The sequence below is a fragment of the Halichoeres trimaculatus genome, unplaced genomic scaffold (assembly GCF_033239565.1).
Source record: "Halichoeres trimaculatus isolate MK-OKI-2021-1 unplaced genomic scaffold, fHalTri1.1 fHalTri1_scaffold_1, whole genome shotgun sequence".
NCBI classification, from domain to species: Eukaryota; Metazoa; Chordata; class Actinopteri; order Labriformes; family Labridae; genus Halichoeres; species Halichoeres trimaculatus.
The window spans coordinates 27,390,898-27,410,921 of record NW_027437179.1 but is presented as its reverse complement, the minus strand read 5'-3'; the positions used below and the strand labels follow the sequence as shown (position 1 = coordinate 27,410,921).

The following is a 20,024-nucleotide window of genomic DNA, read 5'->3' as shown; positions in this document are numbered from 1 at the left end:
CAAGGAAAAGAGCCATATTGTGAAATCTAAGTTATTTCATGCTAATATATGTTTTTTAAATGAAACACAAGCGTGGTCCCAAATTAACTGATGTGTTTTTGCCACAGTGTCAACAGGCTAATTAAATTGGTATGGCTTGAGTGATTAGACTTTCCCTGGTTTTGCCCTTGCAGTAGAGAATAAAATAACATTATGGGGTCTGGACTAACCAGGATCAATTTTAATACAAAGTATTAAGAAAACTTGGTATTCGATAGCTGAAACCTTTTAGAAAAATGTAGGGTTAAAAAATAATCCTAAACAGGTTTGTCGTAAAACCACTTCTTTAAACAAAGTAAAAAGGTGTTGACTTCTTTTTCTCGCTGTCCAGACCCATGGCTAAGCCACGCTCCCCTCTACTTACTCAGACCATGTCCACACGTAGCCGGGTATTTGGGAAACCGCATATGTTTTTATATGTTTACGCCTGTCGTCCACACAAAACCACAGCTTTACGTCACTAAATTAATGTTTTCTGAAAACTCTGGCCAAAGTTAAGACTTTTGAAAACTCCAGTTTCATGGTTTTGTGCAAACAGAGTTTTCGGTTCTCAAACGTCACAGCTAAATAATGGGGGCTCATTCTGATTACATCAGGAAAACAACTCCCATTATGGGTTTGGCGTGCTTGGAGCCGGTGGATTTACCCGCTGCGTGTGGCCGAGGTATTTTTTAAAATGAACGAGGGGGGGATACTCATTTTGAAAATACCCAGCTACGTGTGGACATGGCCTCAGTCAAACAATGAACATTTGGTGACAGGGGCTATGGCAGGTGTCACAGTAGAAGACATTTTGCAGGAGGCCATTGATGTTTTTTGGAGACGTAAAGATCACATATCATCTAGAAACCACTAAAAGGGTCTAAAGTACACATTAGAGGGGTATATGGAGGTGGATATAAAGCTTTACTTACAAGCCAAAATTTACAGGTCCCAGTACAGATGTTATAAACAGTATCGCTTTGCTATCACTATCAGCATGGAAGTTAAGGTTCTTGGCTTAGAATATGGGAAAAGTATCATTTCCTTTTGACCATCTTAGCAAGAGTGTCTCTACATTAGTTTTTGCTACAGTATTTTTTGAACCATTCAGCGTGACATTTACCAACCTTTGTTATCTAAGCTATTACAGATGAGTTAAAGAAGCTAAGCTCCAGATGCTAATGTAAGTTGACTGGAGCTGTTTGGACAGCAACTAACAATGATGTACGATCACCAAAGTACACAACCTCGAACAAAATAGGTGAATAAACTCCCAACAAAGTGACACAAAGAATGATAAAGCTTGGAGCTTAAGTTGGGCTAACTTTAGCTAATGTAAGAGATGTTGAAAATGACTGTATAATTTTTTCCCGCTGTGATGACATTGCCCCAGATATGATGTTGACTTGCCTCAGAATAGATGTTAATTTTATTATGTCGAGTCAATGTTGTGATCTACTGCACAACTTTATCAAAAGAAGACACCTTTCTCAGTTCAGATCTGGCTTAGGAAAGGGTTGAAAATGCACTCTGTCACCCAGTCTTTTTTATCATAACTTGTTTTGGAGATGCATGTACCCCATGAACAACTTTGGACCTTTTTTAAACTTCAAATCTCACAAAAAAACTCACAAAACCAAACAAACACTGACTTTCTTTAATGCATTTCAATGGACTTCCAGGCAGAGAATGTGTGAGTGTATGGGAATGGCTATATGTGCATTGATTGGCTCATTAAAGGGCAGGACTTAGCCATAGGTCAATCTGAAAAAGGACTACAGTGTTGTTTACAAAGTATGGGGTCATATGCTGTTGCTGCAACATCATCTCTTTGTAGAGCAGTCCAGCTGCCATGGATCCATCCTCTGAGATCAGTCGCTGCCAACGAAAGACAAGTGAAGTAATTTTACCAGCCTTCATAGCCACGGTTTAACCACACATTTCTTTAGGCTGGAGCTTGAATGTGTGAGGACTTCTCATATTTCTGCAGCCTTGTTGTTGTGCAGTATGTTTAAAGAAGGGAGGGATTTCACTTCACGCTGTGGTTCTGCAAATAGAAGTTTCTGGACTGCAGGGGTGACCAGTGGGGTGGGAAGAGGTGGAACTCAGGAATATGACCCCAGCAGTCAGCTCACATTAGCAGCTGAAATATGACTAACAGAGCCCAGGCTTTCCTGGAGAGCCAGCTGTGCATCTTCCACTTTCTTCCTCCCCTCGCTCCCCTTCTCATGCACATACAGATACAGCATTTGAATTGCTAACATGCATAATTGAAAACTTCACACACACATAAATAATTCAAAATGAGTATAAGGGAATAGCCTAATAAAGCTGCGGGCTCTGGGTATTTTTTTTTGTTTTGTTTGTGAGGCACTGCAGGAAGCAATTTAAGAGCAATTTAGGGAAAGTTGATTTGTTTCAAAGTGGCTGAATTGTGAAACTTAATCTGACGTTTTTTCACTGAAGTTTTTTTTCTATTACGCTGACAATACCCATGTTTTGAATGATTAAACATTAACGAAAAGCACAACTATTCTTTTTTTCCCGTAAGCAATAAATCAATCAACGTAGAAGTAAAGAAAATAACCAATCATCAGTGAGAGAACACCCCCCATGTTCAGCTAAAGGAGGTGATAAAGGGTGGGGGAGAGGTGTTGCTGGGGCTGAAAGACAATGATATAATAAAAAGGAGAGGCTTTTGGAAGGATTTTTGAAAAATAAGCTGGATAAAGGATTTGGGAAAATTCAAGATGGAGACATAAGGGAATTCTCCCTTTTTGAATTAAAGATTTGAGTCTAGCACAAGAATGGAATAAATAAAAACGTGGGTGAACTGACCGGATCAAAGGCTGCACTAAAGTAACAGGTGTGTTTGTGTGTCTCTGTGTGTTTGTTTGTGTGTGTGTGTGTGTGTGTGTGTGTGCATGTGTGTGTGTGTAAAGTGGCCAGGTGTTTTTGGCACAAACTTCATTAGGTCTTTTGAAGACAAAAGGAAAGATATAAATGCAGGCAGCTCTCTTATTCATCAAACACCCACTCTCTGCCCCTCACAGGTGCAGACCACCACCATGTGCATCTCTGTCAGTCTGAGTGGCTCCGTGGTTCTTGGCTGCCTCTTCGCCCCCAAGATTCATATCATCCTGTTTCAGCCCCAGAAAAATGTGGCCTCACTCAGAGTCACTGCCAACCGCTTCAGTGCCACAGTGTCTGCATCTGCTTCCGCCCCCAGCTCCAGCTACTCCAAAGGTACAAAGATCCAACACTCCCCATTTTTTGGTTTGTTACTGCTCATTCTAAAGAAGTAAGTAAATCTATTTACTGGAAACTGTCCTAAATCATTACAAATGTATGCTTTCTAATCTGTGCTGCATGCATGCATTTATAATAAAAGTAGAATCAAAAGGAAGAATAAAAACCTGAGGTAATGTCAGTGTTTGGACTTTGTTCTTACAGATAATTTTATGGACCACGACTTTAAAGAAGAAACCTTAGAAGGAAAAAATCCTGAATATATTTTCACTTATTTTCCTCTGGTTTTGCATCAGAGTGGCTCAGCAATTAAAATCCCGTCGCTGAGTTTGTTTTCATGTTGGCAAGTCTTATCTTAAGCTTCTTAATGAACTGACAACTTATTCACAGAACAAACTTCAAAAATAGCACCGACTTACAGTTTACAGAGTGCAAGTCAGTTAAACTCTCCTTGTTAGAGAGACAGAAAATCGGGAGGAAGGAGGAAAAAAAAAATCCCAACTACAAGTGAGCATTCAGAGGATTAACTTTTGTTTTACTGCAATTAACACATTTAGCTATCAGAAATGAATGTGCCATGATAGAGACTTAGAGGTAGAGGAAGAAGTCAGTTTTTGGGCTTATGCACTTCTACAATATTTGAATGCAGAACTATTTCTCTGACAGACGTGTGTGTATGACAGGGGCAATTTTTCCACATCAGTGGATATGCTGGATTATTCAAAAAGGTTATTCTTACTGATGCATTCACGTGTCACTATTTAGTGTAGTTTATAACTGTATTATATATACCGGTTTTAGTTCAGTCTGTAACAAGAAATATTTTCAATCCCAAATATTGCAAATCTTTAGCATTTAATTAATAATAAAAGATTCCCAACAAATGTTATCTCAAAATGATTTACACACAGAGCAGGTCTTAGTGTACTTTACTTTATGTAATATTATTGACTAAGATCCGAAATCAATACAGTAAATGATCTTATGGCTGAAACTCATGCTGTGTCCCAAGTTGTGTACTTCTCCGCTTACACTCACTATTTTGGGTGCATAAGTGCTTTCACCCTGACAGTATGGAAAACCATAGTGCACCTTGATTTCTCAGCTCCCACACTAAAAATAGCCAAAAAGTCGAGTATGGAACACTGGACATTTCTTGCACCCCATGATTTGCTGTATTGACTACGCAGAGGAAGAGGCGGTAACGAAGCAAACGATGGCTGATGGTTGCAATCAATAAACAGAGGAACACCTGTGAAGAGATGTGAAATCATAATTTCCTGCAAGTGTGAAGGTGCAGGTCACATGCAAATTGAAAGTAACCCTCGAGTGGCACATGAGCAGCTGCTGAGTGATTGGGACTTAGGTCTGACAAGAAAATCATCTTGTACTAACACTGAAAATTTCTGACTAAAATTCCAAAATTATTACAAATATTGACTGCAACACCTATCATGACCTAGCAACTAACCCACAATGCATTGTGTCACTGAGCATGTCCTACACAGGTGAAAATGTCTCTTCCTACCCTAAAACAAAAATCAGCAAGGAAAATTGCCAGTTTAATCCTTCTAGGACTGAAAAGTATTATCATAAGTATTATTTATTTATTTTACCACCCAGTCCAAAACTTTATCAATATGTTTGCTCTGCAGTGAGTGTTGCAGTGCTGAAATATTTTAATGTCCGAAAACACCACACTGACAAACATGTTGTGTTTTGGACAAACTTTCCCAAGGGATCTCATAAGGGAGCAGCTTAAATTCAGAGTTTGACTGCATCTTATAACTGGTGCTGTACTACAATAAAGCAGACTCCCATAGCTCAGGAGAGGGCCACAGCAGCTTAACTTTGCTGCTAAAAATGTGCAGCCCAGCTCATGTCCGTAGTCTAAAAATCCAGCCAGACCAATTTGTAATTGTATAGCTCTACTGTAAGGTTCAGAGACACAACTTGAATCTTATATCTAGCAAGTGGCAAGAAAAAAGTTCCTTCGACAGACAAAAACCTTGTGCAGAAACAGACTCGTGTTAGATATCTGACCATTGCTTTTAATAGTCTTTACCTGCAAAATAGCAGAGGAGTAGACGGAAAGGTAAGAGATGATCAAACCTAATCCTCTTTATTCAAACAGCACTTTACAGAAATCCAAAGTGATTTACAGCAAACAAAGTGAGAGTGGAAAAAACACAAATGATAAAACAAACAGAAACAGGAAGACAAAGAGGGAAATAATAATAAAACCAGAGTCATGAAAAGTCAACAGAATCATCTATCTTTCTTAGTCTAATGAAACAAATATCACCATCTTTACATTCAATTGAACAAAAGTGTAGGTCAGTTTGATAAGTAGTTCTGCATGTTGATATTCCCCTCCTCATTTAGCTTCTTCTTTTGGCTGAGCTTGCCAGTTGACACACTTTTAGGAATAAATGAGACTTTTTTTCTACTTCTTTTATCAGTTCTTCTAATTTTGAAGTTTCTTTCTAACGATGGTCCAGTACAGGGGTCACCAACCCTTTTGAAACTGAGGGCTAACTCACAGGAAATGAGTAGCACAGGAGCTACTTGTCTGATGACAACTTTCTGAAAAAATTGCAGTTTACTTTTAATAAAATTAATCATAGTATTTGTAGTAATACTTTGTGAATAATAATAATAATAATAATAATAATAATAATAATAATAATGATAATAATAATAATAATAATAATAATGTATTGTATTTATAACACACTTTACATTTATTGGCAAATCTCAAAGTGCACAGAAGGAAAAAAAACAATAAAAACATTAATAAAGACAATAAAAACAGTAAAAACATAAAAAAAGAGAGAAGAGACTGCAGTGTTAATTATTTCACAGTCATTATTAATGATTTAAACAATAATGATGATAGGAAAAACACTGTGTTGGTGACCCCTGGTCTAGTACCTCTCATATCTGTCCTCAGTGTATCCTAGCTCTCAAGTCTAGCCTGAAATGCAAACAAATGTAAACAATGTAAAGAGAATGAATGTCAACATGTCAGACTCCTTTCCAGGGGTTGGTTTGGTTTGATGTGTAAGATCATGTCTCTGATTTTGGCCAAACAGAATAAAGAATTTTACAGAATTTGAATAATAAAACACAATAAAACACAGTGAAGATGTATTGGATTTAACTATGAGTAGTCACCTATCTCTTGCAGATGGCTTCTGAAGATGTAAACCTACATCATAAAAAGACAAACGCACAGATCTGCACCTTCTGTGTCCATAAACCTTTGGGTTTTATTATCTCTGCTCTACAGTTGAATTTTCCACCAGTGAAAAACTTCCTGCCTGGCTAACTTTGCTGTGTTTACTCTCCAAGGATCAGCCTCCAACTACGTGCCAGCAGTTTGTAATGGCCGCGAGGTGGTGGACTCAACAACATCCTCTTTGTGAACAAGGTTTTCTCTGGAAACACAAGAGACCATCCCCATCATCAGTCATCCCTTCATGAAACAGGCCTATGTACGCTGGAGCTCCCAATGCCATCCAACATGCTGCAGAGAGATAACTCTGTCTGTGTAGACTGACTGACGGTGGTGAGGTTAACTTTAACTGTGAAAGCTAAATGATGTTCCCACAGCAAGCAGTATGTATCAATTGTAAAGCCTTTTTTTGTATAGATTTAATATGCTGTGATCTCCTCGGTTTACAGATAGATGTGATTAAATGCACCGTGCCTTGTCCTAAAGAGTCTTGTTGTCAAATGGGTGCTTGTGCAGCAATAGTGTTAAACAGTTGTTCTTATCTCGTCCTGCCAGTGCTGTGATTATATCCAAATGTTGTAGACAATGACTTAAAAAAATGCTGTGAAATGAATTTAGCCCTCTGTTAAACAAAATGTGTGACAAATTATAGTGAACGTGATGAAAAGTAGACAACTAGACAACATAAGGGACATGTGTTTAATTGTATAACAATGTGTGCTTTTTCTGTAATTTATGTAAATAAAATGTTTTTTTAATATTAAACACTGATGTTTTTGGGTTTATATCTGCTGTTCTTACTCTTTCCCAACTCAGTGTAGCTTTTGAGGCCATAACAATTAGCATTTTTAACATAAAATAGCATACTTTTTGGCATGTGCTACTTCTATTGAACTAAAGGGAAACTTTGTAGATTATTTATTTACTAATTTAGATATAGATAGATAGATAGATAGATAGATAGATAGATAGATAGATAGATAGATAGATAGATAGATAGATAGATAGATAGATAGATAGATAGATACATACATACATACATACATACATACATACATACATACATACATACATACATACATACATACTTTGGCTGTGTAGGATGGTAGATTTTTTTTTTTAAGTATAAAATACAATCTGCTGAAATGATTAAATGTCTTTTTAAATTCCCTGTAAAAAAAAAACAAACAAATAAATACAAATACACCAAGTCTGTTTTTTCCCCAGAGAATTCACATTTTTGAACACATTTTGTTTAATAATGAGATTTATAAAGAACTGTTTTTCCTCAGTATTTCACTTAAAAAGAGCCCAAACAACAGATTTATGCAGCATAACAAAATCTTTAATGTTTTAGAAATACAATCACATAGTTGTTGCCAGAAATCCTATATATCTGGATAAATCAGGACTCCTTCTGAAGTTCGGCCGTGTCCATCATATTCGTTGTTCACGGGCAATGGATCTTGGGATATGTGAGGCTACGAAGGATTCACCGAACCTGTCCCTCATGGCACCTGAAAAGGAGGCCAGATCGGCCAGATTCGTCGGCCACGGAGGAGGAGGAGCCTTTGAAATGGGACAGCCCAAAGACAGAATGGGTCCTTAAATTGAGCCTTCGTAACCTGCAGCCCCTGAATTGGGACACAGCCTTTATTTATCCCAAGGGAAATTCAAATAGTTCTGTCAGAAGTCAGACTTATGATTTTTACAATAAAGATTTACAGAGATTTAAAGACAACAGGATGTGAATTCACTTTAGCAAACTCCAATCACAGATGTAGAACAAAATCAGTGAAAGAATAAAAGGTACCACTTTGTCCTCAGGGGGGCGCCACAGCTGGTAGAAACTTAAATGTTCCTCATGAGTGCTTTGAGGACAAATAACAGCAGAAACGCAACATAATTATGCTATATTAACACAACTATGACACAGTCAAAAGGACAGCTCCGCTGAGGAGGAAAACACCTGTAAAACTAAAGTAGGCCAAAAGGCTTTAACCTGTGGCATTAACCCTACAACAGTGACTCTCACCTTTGATAAATCAACATCTGATAAAAGCAACTGTTCTATGAAGCTGTGCTGATGAATTGCTCTGCTAACCAAAACACCAAGGGTACCATCACTTTCATGCACTGACAGGTAAATAGTTTAAGCCTCTTGGTATTCCCTGCAGATGATTTTAGTCCATTTGATCACTTATCAACCTGAACACTAATAATAACGTTCTATTGTTGTGAAGTTTTACAAGATTCTGCTCCTCCTTGAGAAATACAGAAGGGGGTATGATGATTTTCCATAAAGTAACAATGCTATGGATATTTATACTTAACGTCAAAATTTTCAAACCACTACACATTCATATGTTGCTGCAATCCGTCTAATAAAAGCATATGTTCCTCACAAGGCTTAAAAGACATGCTGAAATGACAAGGTCATTGCATGAAGACCTCTTCACTAGTTTGACATGTCAGAGGGGCAGGTCTTAAGCACTAAGGTCTGCCCATAGTGCTGCTCCTGTCAGACCTCCAGAGAGCTGGCCAGTCAGAGGACAGTGGCTTTATGAAGCGGGGATCCTTAAAGAAACAGCAGCCAAAACAAAATGTTTCATCAAGGAATGAACAAGGGTTTTCTAAAACACCAGTGAGGGGAAAACTGTGATTTTTTGATCTGTAAATCACATTGAGATACATCAGGGGTACCAGATAAACAGCACAAACCCCCTCTTTAAGATTTGTGTCCAACCACAGACTGTATGAAATGAGTGCATGGATGTCGGCTGAGAGGCATCGATTCGTTTCTGAGGAGGCGTTATGACTCCATCAAACTGCAGGCTGTACTGACATCCAACTAAAAGGGGTGAGTCCAGGCTATAGTTTTAAGGTACAACACACCCACCTATCAGTGGAATCAGCCCTTTTACACATCATCATGCATGTCATCAACAGATATAACGACACGGGATGATTGTTATAAAGACTCTGATGAGCATTCCTTAGCTTTACAGTCTGCATAAAGTCATCACTGATGAACTGCAGTGTTTTGCTGATTTCAGGAGCTGTACTAATGGATCACTAAAGGACATTAGAACCATGAGGCTGCTGTAAGTTATTATCTTACTTAAGAGAGGAACTTTCAGAATAATTTTCAAGAGAAAATGAGCTACATAATTAGAAGGAAAACTTTGGATCTTCTGATCTTGGGTCTTTGTCAGCTCAGACACATTGTACTGACTCTTTAAGCAGCCACAATTATGTGCAAATCCACACAATGTCAAACAAGCACACACTTAAGATTCCAGTTCTGAAGCTTTAAAGCTTCTTAAAAAACTTTATCTTAAATATGAAAAGAAAGAGACCAGACTTGTTGTGAATTCATTTGTAAAACAAATTATATTTTTCCATTTGAAAATATCTGGAGATTCTTTTAAACAAAGGAAAACGAACAAAATTGATACACTTCAAGTTACAAACTAAAAGATTTGAAGCAGTCCACTATTCATCCACTGTGGCTTCCTCTGGACAAGGTGGTTTCCTTTTCAGAGGAATAACATAGATCCCATTTTTGGCCTCTTTTATTCTCCACCATCGGCCCAACCTACAGAAAAACAAACACAAGATCAGAGGTAAGGGGATGAAAACAGCCTGCATCATGCTGATAGGGCTGAAAACAAAACCAGAGAGGAGAGGAGAGATGAAAGCTTGTTCATAATCACACTCCTTTGACATCATCAGATAGTTACATCAGCACACTGATCCATCAAAAACAGCCGCTCTAATGTTCATATCTGACCAAACTCTGTGGTTAACACCCTTTATCAGCACCTCAAACATTTCAGTTCCCCAGCCATGTTGTACTCAAAGGGGATCATAAAACTAAAAACTCTGCTCAGATATAATATGAAATATCAGAATTTGAAGGCTGGCTGCTGCAGAAGTTCTTGAAATGTCTGGGGGCTTAATAAACTTTAGGTTATGATCAAACTGTCAACTGTGATTGTTATCAGTGCACTTTTGTCTACCTCAAGGATTAGAAGAACCCGCATATAAAATTAGATTTAAACTACAGGTGGAAATCCATTTTAGATTAAAGTGTGAAAGGTGTCCAAATCTGGTTACCAAGTCTGGTAAAGAAATAACCAAAAGTCAAAAGTCTGAAGAAAGCTGAGATGATTATGGCATAAATCAGCTGTACTTCATGTAGCATTGAGTATGGCTCTTTATTTTACACATAAAAAGGGGATCAAACCATATAAATTACAGAATGAACTTTTGTCACACATTTTAATGGCCATGCATTTCCCATTTGCTGAATTGTGTTTTTACATACTTGCAGCTTGAGAAACTTTTCAGGTAAGTTTGGGATTCTATTCATTCACTGTGTTAAGATAAACCATCAATTAGGGTGCTTTCTCTAATTTGATGGTGAAACGAAAAAAAAAAAAATCAACCAACTTGTAAAATAATCTTAAAACTTTTCCAAAATGATTTCCTTGAATAAAAAAAACATCCTTAGGCACAAACACAATCCTATGTTTATGCCTTTCCACTGTCTGGAATAAGTGAGAACACTGCCATCTAGAGGACAATTATCCCATGACCATGTGCATGCATTGACACATAACCGTTAATAGGGATGCCTCCAGGCAACACCTATGGAAACATGCTCATTAGTTCGGTTACCTGTGCTCCTGTCCGACTCCTGCCACCAAGAACTGACCACTGCTGGAAAACTTGAGACTGTTGATAAAGCCACACTGGGAGAGAAAGAGGGGAAAAAAATGAATTTAGAGATTTCCAAACAGGGATTTAATGTTTAGAAAAATCTAAAAAGTTATATAATTAGCTGAAGGACAGGTTGTATGTTAATGTGACCTTTGAAAGTGAGTGGGTTTTAAAAATCTCACCACTGGTATACTGAATAGAGGATCCAGCCTGCGGTACTTCTCTCCACACTTCCACAGCTGCACCTGGGAGTTGTGTGAACCTGAGCAGGGGAAACATGCAAACTTTACTTCACACTTCTGCTAAAAATATAAAAAATGTCTAACTACTCAAAGCAAATCCATTGGTGCATTTAGCTACAACTAGCTGCACCAGTTGCTTTAGATCTAAGCGAAAATCCAGGAATATAGGGCACTTAATCCAAAGTTAATAAAACATGTTGATATAATTTACTTTCATCAGAGCAAACTAAAAAAATCTTCAACTAACTGCACCCTGTCAAATGGATTCAGAGTGTGTTTGGTATTAGAAAGCTGGTAAGAAGGACTCTCACAGCCGGAGGCACCTGAGGCAACGGTATCTGAGTTCTGAAGCGCTGCCACCGAAGCGACCCAGTGAGGCTGCTCCAATCCCACGTCACCATGGCAACCATGCGCCTGCTTCACTGTGCTGAGAGGCTTCTTCTTGTTGACGCTCCAGAGAGACACAGAGCTGAGGTGGTTTAGATCATTAATGAGAGAGGGTTTATAAATATCTAATGAAGAAAATCGGTACATATAGGTTCGTCCCAACTGCAAATAACGAGTCAGGAGGCGTGAATGTCTCACCCGTCATCAGCTCCTGTTATCATGTGCTCTTCATTTATAAGCTGGATACAATCTATGGAACCCCTGTAGTAACACAAAACAGTGACCAAGTTACACACAGTTGTCTCTGTTGATAAGAGTCATGAAAAACTCTATCAGAATTTAACTTAAGGAGAGGGTGATGGGCTTTTTGTGGAGTTTGGGGCCTGCCAGCCCTCCCATGTGTCATTAACCAATTAGGAAATCCTTATGTGATGACCTCACCATTTCAGCAAGTCTCATTCTCCTGCCATTTTGGGAACAAACCATTTGAGTTACAGGCAGATTCAGAGATTTCTACAATGTATGAAGATGTAACTTTCTGAAAATTAGATCATGTAAAAATAAAATCATGAAAATTCAGCACTGTGACTTTATACCCATGCTTAAGATATGGGGAAGTATAACACTCCCTCTTTCAGCTTAAATCTTCTTTTTTTCTTGTTGCTTGTGTAGGTAAATTTAATAAAAGTTTGTTTTCAAGAGGTTTTAACAATCAGATTCAATTTGACACAGCAGAATAATGAGTAAGAAAATGAAGTAATGAGGCTTTTTTAAAATCTGGAGCTTTGGTTTTGGTGACTCTTTACATTGTTCTCTTAATGTGCTCAACGTTCTCAGTCCTGAGGATAGATAAATGTGTGAAAGCACAATAACAAAGACTTCACACTTGCAAGCTGTCACATGGTGGCAGTGAAGTCAAAGTAAACTGTTTTATTTATAATTTGATGTGCTGTGGAAGTCAGCAAATTTTGTTGGCAGAGGATAACAAGGAAAAAGTGGGAGAGAGCCAAACTTTTAATGATGCCCTTTTGTGCAGAAAGCGCAGATACTGAGTGTGTGTGACTGTGTGTGTTTGGGTGCTGGGTCAAAGCTAAAAGTGGATGGTTTATGGTGTACGTGGCTTCAAGGAAACATTTTTTCCACCATTTGGGATTTCACTGATGCTTAAATATCAGCTGACAGTTCCTTAAATCAGATTTTTAAAGCAAGTTTAGAAAACTCACATCGATGGGGATGCGAACTTGAAAACCAGGATGTCATGTTGAGGGTGGTATAAATGTTACATAACTGTTGATGACAACTCACATTAAGACTTCATTTAAAAAAAGGAACTTTGATTAGTATAATCTTGGAGCATCAACACAAGGCTTGCTGCATAAGTGCAGTTAAGTCTCTTGAAATCATACTAAAAGTTTAAGAAATATAAACTTGTGAACTGAAATATGCAAAAAGTTTTTTTCTGTAAAACAAAGTGCAAAGTGCAAAGTGCAAAGACCCTCACAGAAACAAAACATGAGCTACACACAGAGACTTACTCATGGCCGTGAAACACCAGCTGAGACTCTTCGGCTATCTTCCACACTCTCACCGAGCGGTCCCGCCCTCCTGCTGTCACACAGCACTCACGGCTCAGGCTGTCCAGTCCTGTGATGGCGTCCTGATGCCCGAATCTAGAGAGTCACAATTTGTATCCAATGAACAAGACAAGTTCATGTGTGTGACAGTTAGGTGAATTAATTCATGATCAGTCACTCACAGAGTTTCTACGTAGGCATTTTCATCCACATTCCACACTTTCACTGAGCGGTCATGAGAGGCGCTATACAGATCATGAGTTCCTTTCCTAAATGACAGACCCTGAAAAAGAAATGGCATGCCATTAAACTCGCCTCAAAAACAGGTTAACACTGCACAACATAACTACAGAGGTTTTTCTAATGTAACAGAGAAAGAAAGAGGGAGTACGAACCGACACTGGACCTTTGTGGCCTGTGAATTTATAAAGATGTTTACATGTTTCTGCCTCCCAGATCATGATCAGTTTGTTCATGTCTCCAGTGGCCTTAAAAAGTAAATAAGAGAAGACAGGCATCAATAAAGCTTCTGTATATCTTAGTTACATACAACTGTAAAGTGCATGATACACTGAAAAATACTAACCAAGTATTTTCCATCTGATGATATGGCCATACACAGGATGTGTGCTGTATGTCCAACATGCCGATCCTCTGTACCTTTTCTTCCACCGTGTATTGTGTAGAGTTTCTTTCCACTCCCAACATCCCCTGGAATAGTAAAAAAAAAAAACAACTTGACTGATAAATCAGATCATACATCTCAGTAACAAGACAGGATATTTTTCAGTTTTTCAAAGTTTACCCTAAAACTTTGAAATATTCAAACAGACACTTTGAGATTTTCCAGTACACTAACATTTGATGATGGAGCAGTCTTTCGCAGCAGAGAAGATGTACTTTTCGTCAGAGGAGATGACAAGACAGGTGATTGGGAGTTTGTGCCCTCTTAACAGTCTAATATCAGAAGCATCTGGTGGCATGAGCTGAAGACAGAATTGATATTCAATCAAAGTCAGCCTGTTTTACAAAAAGCTTTCTCTCTCATACACTAGACAAGTACAGGAAATTGAAGATTTAAAAAACCCACACACTTACGTCTTTGGCAATAAATCGTTGAAGCTTTCCTTTTTGTTCGAGCTGAAAAATCAGAATAAGACAACGATCAAGAACACATACTAGGTAGTGGGAACTGACCTCACATTGTTACTCAAACTTACTATTTTTTCTTATTACAAGCAAAGATGTTGCTTTGGTTTCTCTCTAAAGAGGATGATATTTCGACTGATTAAAATCTGATCCATAAAACGTACCATCTCTCACACTATATAAACAAGAAGATGTCTTAAAGCCCACATTCAACACTTTAAACCACATAACCTCCTTAAATTATAGGAGGTATGGAAATATAGAAGAAGTGAAATTTTTCCATTAAATGAGATTTTCTTGATAGTCCTTCTCTCCTTTTTTTCTATCTCAAAATAGAGCTCTTTGAAAGCTTGTGTTTTTCATTTTGAAAAAGTTTAATGGCATAAAAGCAGCAACAAGAGCATTAGGATGTGTGATAAATGAAATTGTGCCAACCTCTCTATAACTTCAAGAATCAGTAAGAGCTCCAGTTTTATTTCAATCAGCAAGAGTGTGAAGTCTCATGGAAGTCATCACTGGAGATGTTTTACATGAATAAGTCATAAGATAATTTCTAAGTGTGCCAAAAGGATCATGTTTTATTGGTGAAGGCATGGGATAAAATGAATGGTCAGGGCACTGACAGTGGAGTCTGAGAAGAAAAAATTCTAAAATTCTGTACAGTTAGCAGAAAGCACTCTTACCACTTCATCCTGAAGTCTCCCAGCAATAAGATCGGTCTCAAAGGAGTCATCTTCTGCTTTCTTCTCCTCTGATGGGATCAATGGGATCACAGTACATGTGATACATACAGACATGGGATTCAGTGTAGGAAACTTTTGGGCAAGCTAACACTGCCTTACCTTCTTCCTTTAGCTGATCGAGGTAAAGTTTGGCTAATCTAAGCTTCTTCTCCTGTGGTGTTTCATCAAACTCCTGCTCTTCATTTGATGCTTTTTTCCTGGGAGCTGCTGGACTGGATATCAAAATATATAAAACCATAAAAATTAGTGTGATTAATGGTGTGTCTAAATTCTGTCAGGTGGCTACAAGTGAACATATAAAAATATGTACCCCTCTGGCTCAGAGTCACTGGAAATCTCTTCATTATGTCTCGATGGTTTCTTCAATGGAACTTTGCTGCTTTTACCCAAATCCCCATCCCCCTGTCACAAGACAGAAGAAAACGAGGGTTTATATCGATGGAGCTTTCAATGGAGTGAGTCCCTGTTATAGTGGCTCAGCCGAGTTGCTAACAGGCTAGCGTACTCACCTTCCGTTTCGGTCCCACTGTATTTTTCCCCTGTTTCATAATTTTGGGGTTTCCTTTTTTCTTAATGAAGAAAGATGAAGACATGCTGAACGGCGAACGCAGTGTACCTGATTAATTGTAAACCGTTTGTGTTGAATTAACGCTAAAACTTTCCTTTAGAGCAAGTCAACATTAAACCCACATGGGTACATCGCAACCAAACGAGGTAATAGAAGACACGTTGCGAGAGCAGACGCTGATTGGCTGATCTTCATATACACTCACTGTTATCCCGCCTTTTCTCAGAACTCTGAATGCTCATTGGTTAAACTGCGAAATTTAAGGCGCAGGAAACTGTACTGGGGCAAAATACTTCCCTCGGGGAATAAGTTTTCGCACCTTTGTTCCGGACATTATTGTAAAAATATATATTTCACAACATAGGTATCTTGCGCACATGGGTTCTGCACATAGTAAATGAGAAATACAGGAGCAGTATTTCACAGGTATTGAACCGGAAACGTTATGCGCGGATGTTATAAATGAGCCGCAATTGTGCCAGGACCCATTTACTGTACTACTGCAGTAGTACTACTACTTCCTCTACTACGCAGTATTTTCATTTACTGCGCTGTCTGTGTCCACGGTGATTGTTGTTGCACTATATTCCTGAAACCGTGCTGAAAAGCCAGGTGAGCCTCCCGTGAACCGCGTGACATTAAATTTGACTTGATTTTGATGGTGTATTTCAGGACAGGTTTTATCAGTCAGGGGTCCAGCTGAGGCTAGAAGGAGGGGTTGAGGAGCTAGGGGGAGGGGGATGCAACCTCAACAAACTTTCCATTCTTGTCTCGCATGACGGAAATTAAGGTGAACCACGCGAATAAAAAAGTTTGAGTTGAAGTTTTCTTGTACCATGTACAGAAAAAGAAACTCATCTTGTGTCACCTCAATTTTGACTCTCCCCCAGGTTTATTTTCAACCCCGATGCCACCAAAAAGAGAGCCAGGAGCGCTTCAAACAGAACCTCAAGTCAAGATGATCAAGATCGGCCCTGACGCGCAGGGGTTTGGCTGTGATCCAGTGGAGGAGAAGTACAGGATGGTTGAGGAATCTAGCTACTCACCTTTCCCCAACAACGAGGTGGGAGAATTTTATGGTTATAATTTAGCATCAAAGGTCGTTTTCAATGACTACACTCAACACTTTATTCCACATTTCCCCTCTTCTGCAGCATGAAAACATTGATTTTGATGAAGAAAATATTTCAAGTCCAGGCATCAGGACAGACACCATCACCCTCCTCATGAAAATAGAGCAACTGCAGGCACAACTCAAGTACGAGCGCAGATGTAGGATTTTGGCAGAGAGGGAGCTGAGGGAGCTGAAAGGTGGGTGGAAGAAGCTGATCAGTCCTTATTTTTTTTTCACTGTACACTAAAAAATAGCTGCTGAGACCACACAGATTTACTAGTGTTTGTTAGCTGCAGATGAGCAGGGCTGAAGTTATCAGTGAGGTCATGACTGAGGTCATTAGATCACACATTTGATCCCATGTGTAGAACATTAAAGCCGAAGGAAATATCAACAAAGTTTATGTTAAGTGCAAAAAGGCAATCTGAGTGCTTTGCTTTGTGCTTGGATTGCAAAACATTATAATAAAAAGTGTATGAAACACTAAAGAGGATACCTAAAAAGACATTATGAAAGCAGTTCAAACTAAGACAAAGAAGAAATATAAACTGAAAAAAAACCTTGAAAGTTGAAATGTAAGAAGTTCAAAACTTAAGTCACAATGTAATGTGAAATAACGATAGATACGAAAAGTATATGTTGACTATTCTGTGGGAAGTTTTAAACTGTCTACAAAACATATATCTCTTGATGACCTATACAAGCATAAAAGACCAACAGAGATAAGACTGTCAATTTCTTTATTGTAAGATTAATAAGCTTAAGAAACAACTCATCTTTATGTTTTCAACTACAAATGTTCAAAATGAGTGATACATTTTACTGTTCAAAGAAATCCAAACGGGGGTTTTGGGAGCCAAAAAATTCTTCCTTGGCATTCCTAGACTACAATTTGGGAAACAATCGATAGAAAGTTTTTCTGGATTTTATTTGTTAGACATCTGCTGTCTCTTTAAGACTCTATGCTCCACATACCCTCCTCTCTCTGATTGGCCAGCTCTCTGGAGGCCTGTCAGGTGCAGAGCTATGGCTAAACCTTGTTGTTTGAGGCCTGCCGCCCCTCCAACATGTCATAAGGAGATCTTTATGCAATGATGTCAGTATTTCAGCAAGTCTTTTAAAGATCTCATGGCGAGCTTGTGCTGTTTTTTAGAACGGACAGTTTTGAGCATTTTCCATACAGATTCAGGGATTTCTACAACATAAGAGTATGTAGGGGTTTTGAAAACTGAACGTTAATCATGGACACCCAGCATTTATACTTGGCTGAGGCTGTGTATTCATCCCATATTATATCATCAGCAAGCGAACTTACTTCATTCCTGCATTAACATGTGATTTGCCCCTTTTCCAGAGATGAACACACTCATGATGCAGATGAGACACACAGCACATGAACTAAGAGTCACCCTGGATCATGTTCTCCAAGGAGGCGAGCCAGCAGTTGCACCACAGAGCTCTCAGGATGAAACTCTGTCTTTTCTAGCTGAACCTGAGGTAGAGATGAGAGCAGTTCATAACATCCCTGAGGTCAGTGCTTAGAAAGTTAACGTCACTGCAAGAGTAGAGAAAATGTTTCTGCATGCAAATTTTTTTGTCTGTTATTGCAGGAAAAATAGCCTGCTGATGTTCTGTTTGAGGTTTGATTAAGTCCAGGTTTTATAACATTAGAGTTTTACAGAAGCAGTGATACCGGAGTGATTCTGTGTGTGTTACTGAATACTGGTCTGTTTTTTGCCCTCAGGATAATCATAACTTTGTGTACCTTGCCGAGAATCTTCAAGTGCCAAAAAATCTTTATGAGCGTATTGCAGAGATTGGAGACTACAAGAAGTACACGTCAGCACTGCTGATGATACTTTTTGACAGAGAGACATTGGCCACTCACTCTCTGCAGGGGCGAAGGAACACATTTACAGGAGAAGACTGTCAGAAGCCTCAGCTGCCACCTGAGATCCTGAGAAGCATAATCAGTAAGATTAACATTCAACACACATGCGTTTAATGCTGAACCTCATTGCAGATGTGACTTTGATGCTAAGTTTTTTTTTTTTTTTATCATGTTTCTTCCTCCAGATCATGTGGCAGTCAAGTTTGGCGTCGATGGCAGCCAAATCAAAACTTCAATACGCACAAAGTTGAACAATGAGGACAAACTATTAAAGAAGAGACTTGGTTTGAGTAAAGCTGAGCACAAAGCTGTTATTGAACAAAGCCTTTGCCGAGAAGCATCACTCCTGGCTGAAAATGGAGCCATGAGAAGTGATCCTCACTTATAGCCTTTTTGAGTCTACCTTCATGTACTAGTCACCATATTACATCTGATAGTGACAGGTTGCCTTTTTTATCCACAAATCATCACGTAAGTTTCAAAATCTTGTGCAAAAAGCTGTCACCTTTTTCACACTTTTTATAAATCTTCCTTTGTTTTTGTCTGTTTGAAAAAAAAATGGTGACAAACTCTTCAAACTACACAATGAAATAATCACATGTAACCATGAACATATAAACAACCAAGTGTCTTATGTAATTTAAGGTAGTAGGTGTTAGTCTGATAACTAATCACACTGGGTTAAACTTTTAAGCACCAGGCCTTTTATGTCAACGTATGTGAAAAGTAGAATGGTTTTAAATAATAAGGATTTTAGTTTGTAACTTGTTGATGACAAACTGTGTATTGCACCATGATACTGTGTTTCTAGAGTAGTATTTTTTAAGTCACAAATATGCTGTAATAAGTGATAACCAATAGTTGCTTCCATGACTTTTTGTCAGCGTAGTGTTTGTTGTGTTTGTGTAAGAATCAATAAAGTTTTGGAACTTATTTATCACTGTTATCTAAGCTTTCCTATATCAGTACAGTTCTTTATACTCTGGTGAGAATGGAGTTTTCTTTTCACAAGCAGCCAACAGATGTCAGTGCTGAGCCCTGTGTCTGCCTCTGTGAGCAATGAGGAATGAAGGTTAGTGCAACTTCATGTAAATAAAATATATGGGAGGCAATGTTGATAAGA

At 38.5% G+C, this 20,024-nt stretch overlaps 3 protein-coding genes across 6 annotated transcripts in view; 2 read left to right on the top strand and 1 right to left on the bottom strand.

Annotated features, from left to right (window-relative positions):
- Nucleotides 1-7,273, top strand: part of grm2b (glutamate receptor, metabotropic 2b) — a 39,504-nt gene extending 32,231 nt beyond the window's left edge. The window contains exons 5-6 of the mRNA XM_074666763.1: nt 3,075-3,267; nt 6,625-7,273. Coding sequence (XP_074522864.1) covers nt 3,075-3,267; nt 6,625-6,698 — 267 coding nt within the window. The 3' untranslated portion in view covers nt 6,699-7,273. The remainder of the gene's footprint in view (nt 1-3,074; nt 3,268-6,624) is intronic.
- Nucleotides 7,274-9,952: 2,679 nt separating this feature from the next.
- rrp9 (ribosomal RNA processing 9, U3 small nucleolar RNA binding protein) lies at nt 9,953-16,088 on the bottom strand. 2 transcript variants are annotated; one of them, XM_074677661.1, is made up of 15 exons: nt 15,838-16,088; nt 15,639-15,730; nt 15,428-15,540; nt 15,269-15,336; nt 14,535-14,576; nt 14,296-14,422; nt 14,023-14,147; nt 13,832-13,924; nt 13,619-13,719; nt 13,398-13,532; nt 12,061-12,123; nt 11,787-11,944; nt 11,416-11,495; nt 11,192-11,265; nt 9,953-10,106 (listed from the first exon to the last, which is right to left on the bottom strand). In XM_074677661.1, exons 1-15 carry the CDS (start codon nt 15,919-15,921, stop codon nt 10,004-10,006), a joined length of 1,458 nt encoding a protein of 485 aa, XP_074533762.1. In that variant the 5' UTR covers nt 15,922-16,088; the 3' UTR covers nt 9,953-10,003. The 2 variants fall into 2 exon arrangements, with proteins under 2 accessions (XP_074533762.1, XP_074533771.1); XM_074677670.1 differs by having other exon boundaries at nt 11,799-11,944.
- A 119-nt stretch (nt 16,089-16,207) lies between these two features.
- Nucleotides 16,208-19,760, top strand: LOC141796512 (uncharacterized). 3 transcript variants are annotated; one of them, XM_074677699.1, is made up of 6 exons: nt 16,208-16,508; nt 16,787-16,959; nt 17,051-17,207; nt 18,365-18,507; nt 18,755-18,983; nt 19,087-19,760. In XM_074677699.1, the coding sequence occupies exons 2-6, from the start codon at nt 16,804-16,806 to the stop codon at nt 19,287-19,289; spliced, it is 888 nt and encodes a 295-aa protein (XP_074533800.1). In that variant the 5' UTR covers nt 16,208-16,508; nt 16,787-16,803; the 3' UTR covers nt 19,290-19,760. The 3 variants fall into 3 exon arrangements, with proteins under 3 accessions (XP_074533800.1, XP_074533783.1, XP_074533791.1); XM_074677682.1 differs by having other exon boundaries at nt 16,210-16,508; nt 18,365-18,540; nt 19,087-19,759; XM_074677690.1 differs by lacking the exon at nt 16,208-16,508 and adding an exon at nt 16,530-16,686 and having other exon boundaries at nt 18,365-18,540.
- The last annotated feature ends 264 nt before the right edge of the window (nt 19,761-20,024 follow it).

What these genes read in the sequence shown, in the direction of transcription:
- rrp9 (XM_074677661.1), bottom strand. Translation starts at nt 15,921, where the DNA reads ATGTCTTCATCTTTCTTCATTAAGAAAAAAGGAAACCCCAAAATTATG. An exon ending in CGATCAGCTAAAGGAAGAAG is followed by an intron (nt 15,337 to 15,427) that starts GTAAGGCAGTGT and finishes TGATCCCATCAG; the next exon opens with AGGAGAAGAAAGCAGAAGAT. An exon ending in GGAGACTTCAGGATGAAGTG is followed by an intron (nt 14,577 to 15,268) that starts GTAAGAGTGCTT and finishes CTGATTTTTCAG; the next exon opens with CTCGAACAAAAAGGAAAGCT.
- LOC141796512 (XM_074677690.1), top strand. Translation starts at nt 16,804, where the DNA reads ATGCCACCAAAAAGAGAGCCAGGAGCGCTTCAAACAGAACCTCAAGTC. An exon ending in GGAGCTGAGGGAGCTGAAAG is followed by an intron (nt 17,208 to 18,364) that starts GTGGGTGGAAGA and finishes CCCCTTTTCCAG; the next exon opens with AGATGAACACACTCATGATG. An exon ending in CAGTTCATAACATCCCTGAG is followed by an intron (nt 18,541 to 18,754) that starts GTCAGTGCTTAG and finishes TTTTGCCCTCAG; the next exon opens with GATAATCATAACTTTGTGTA.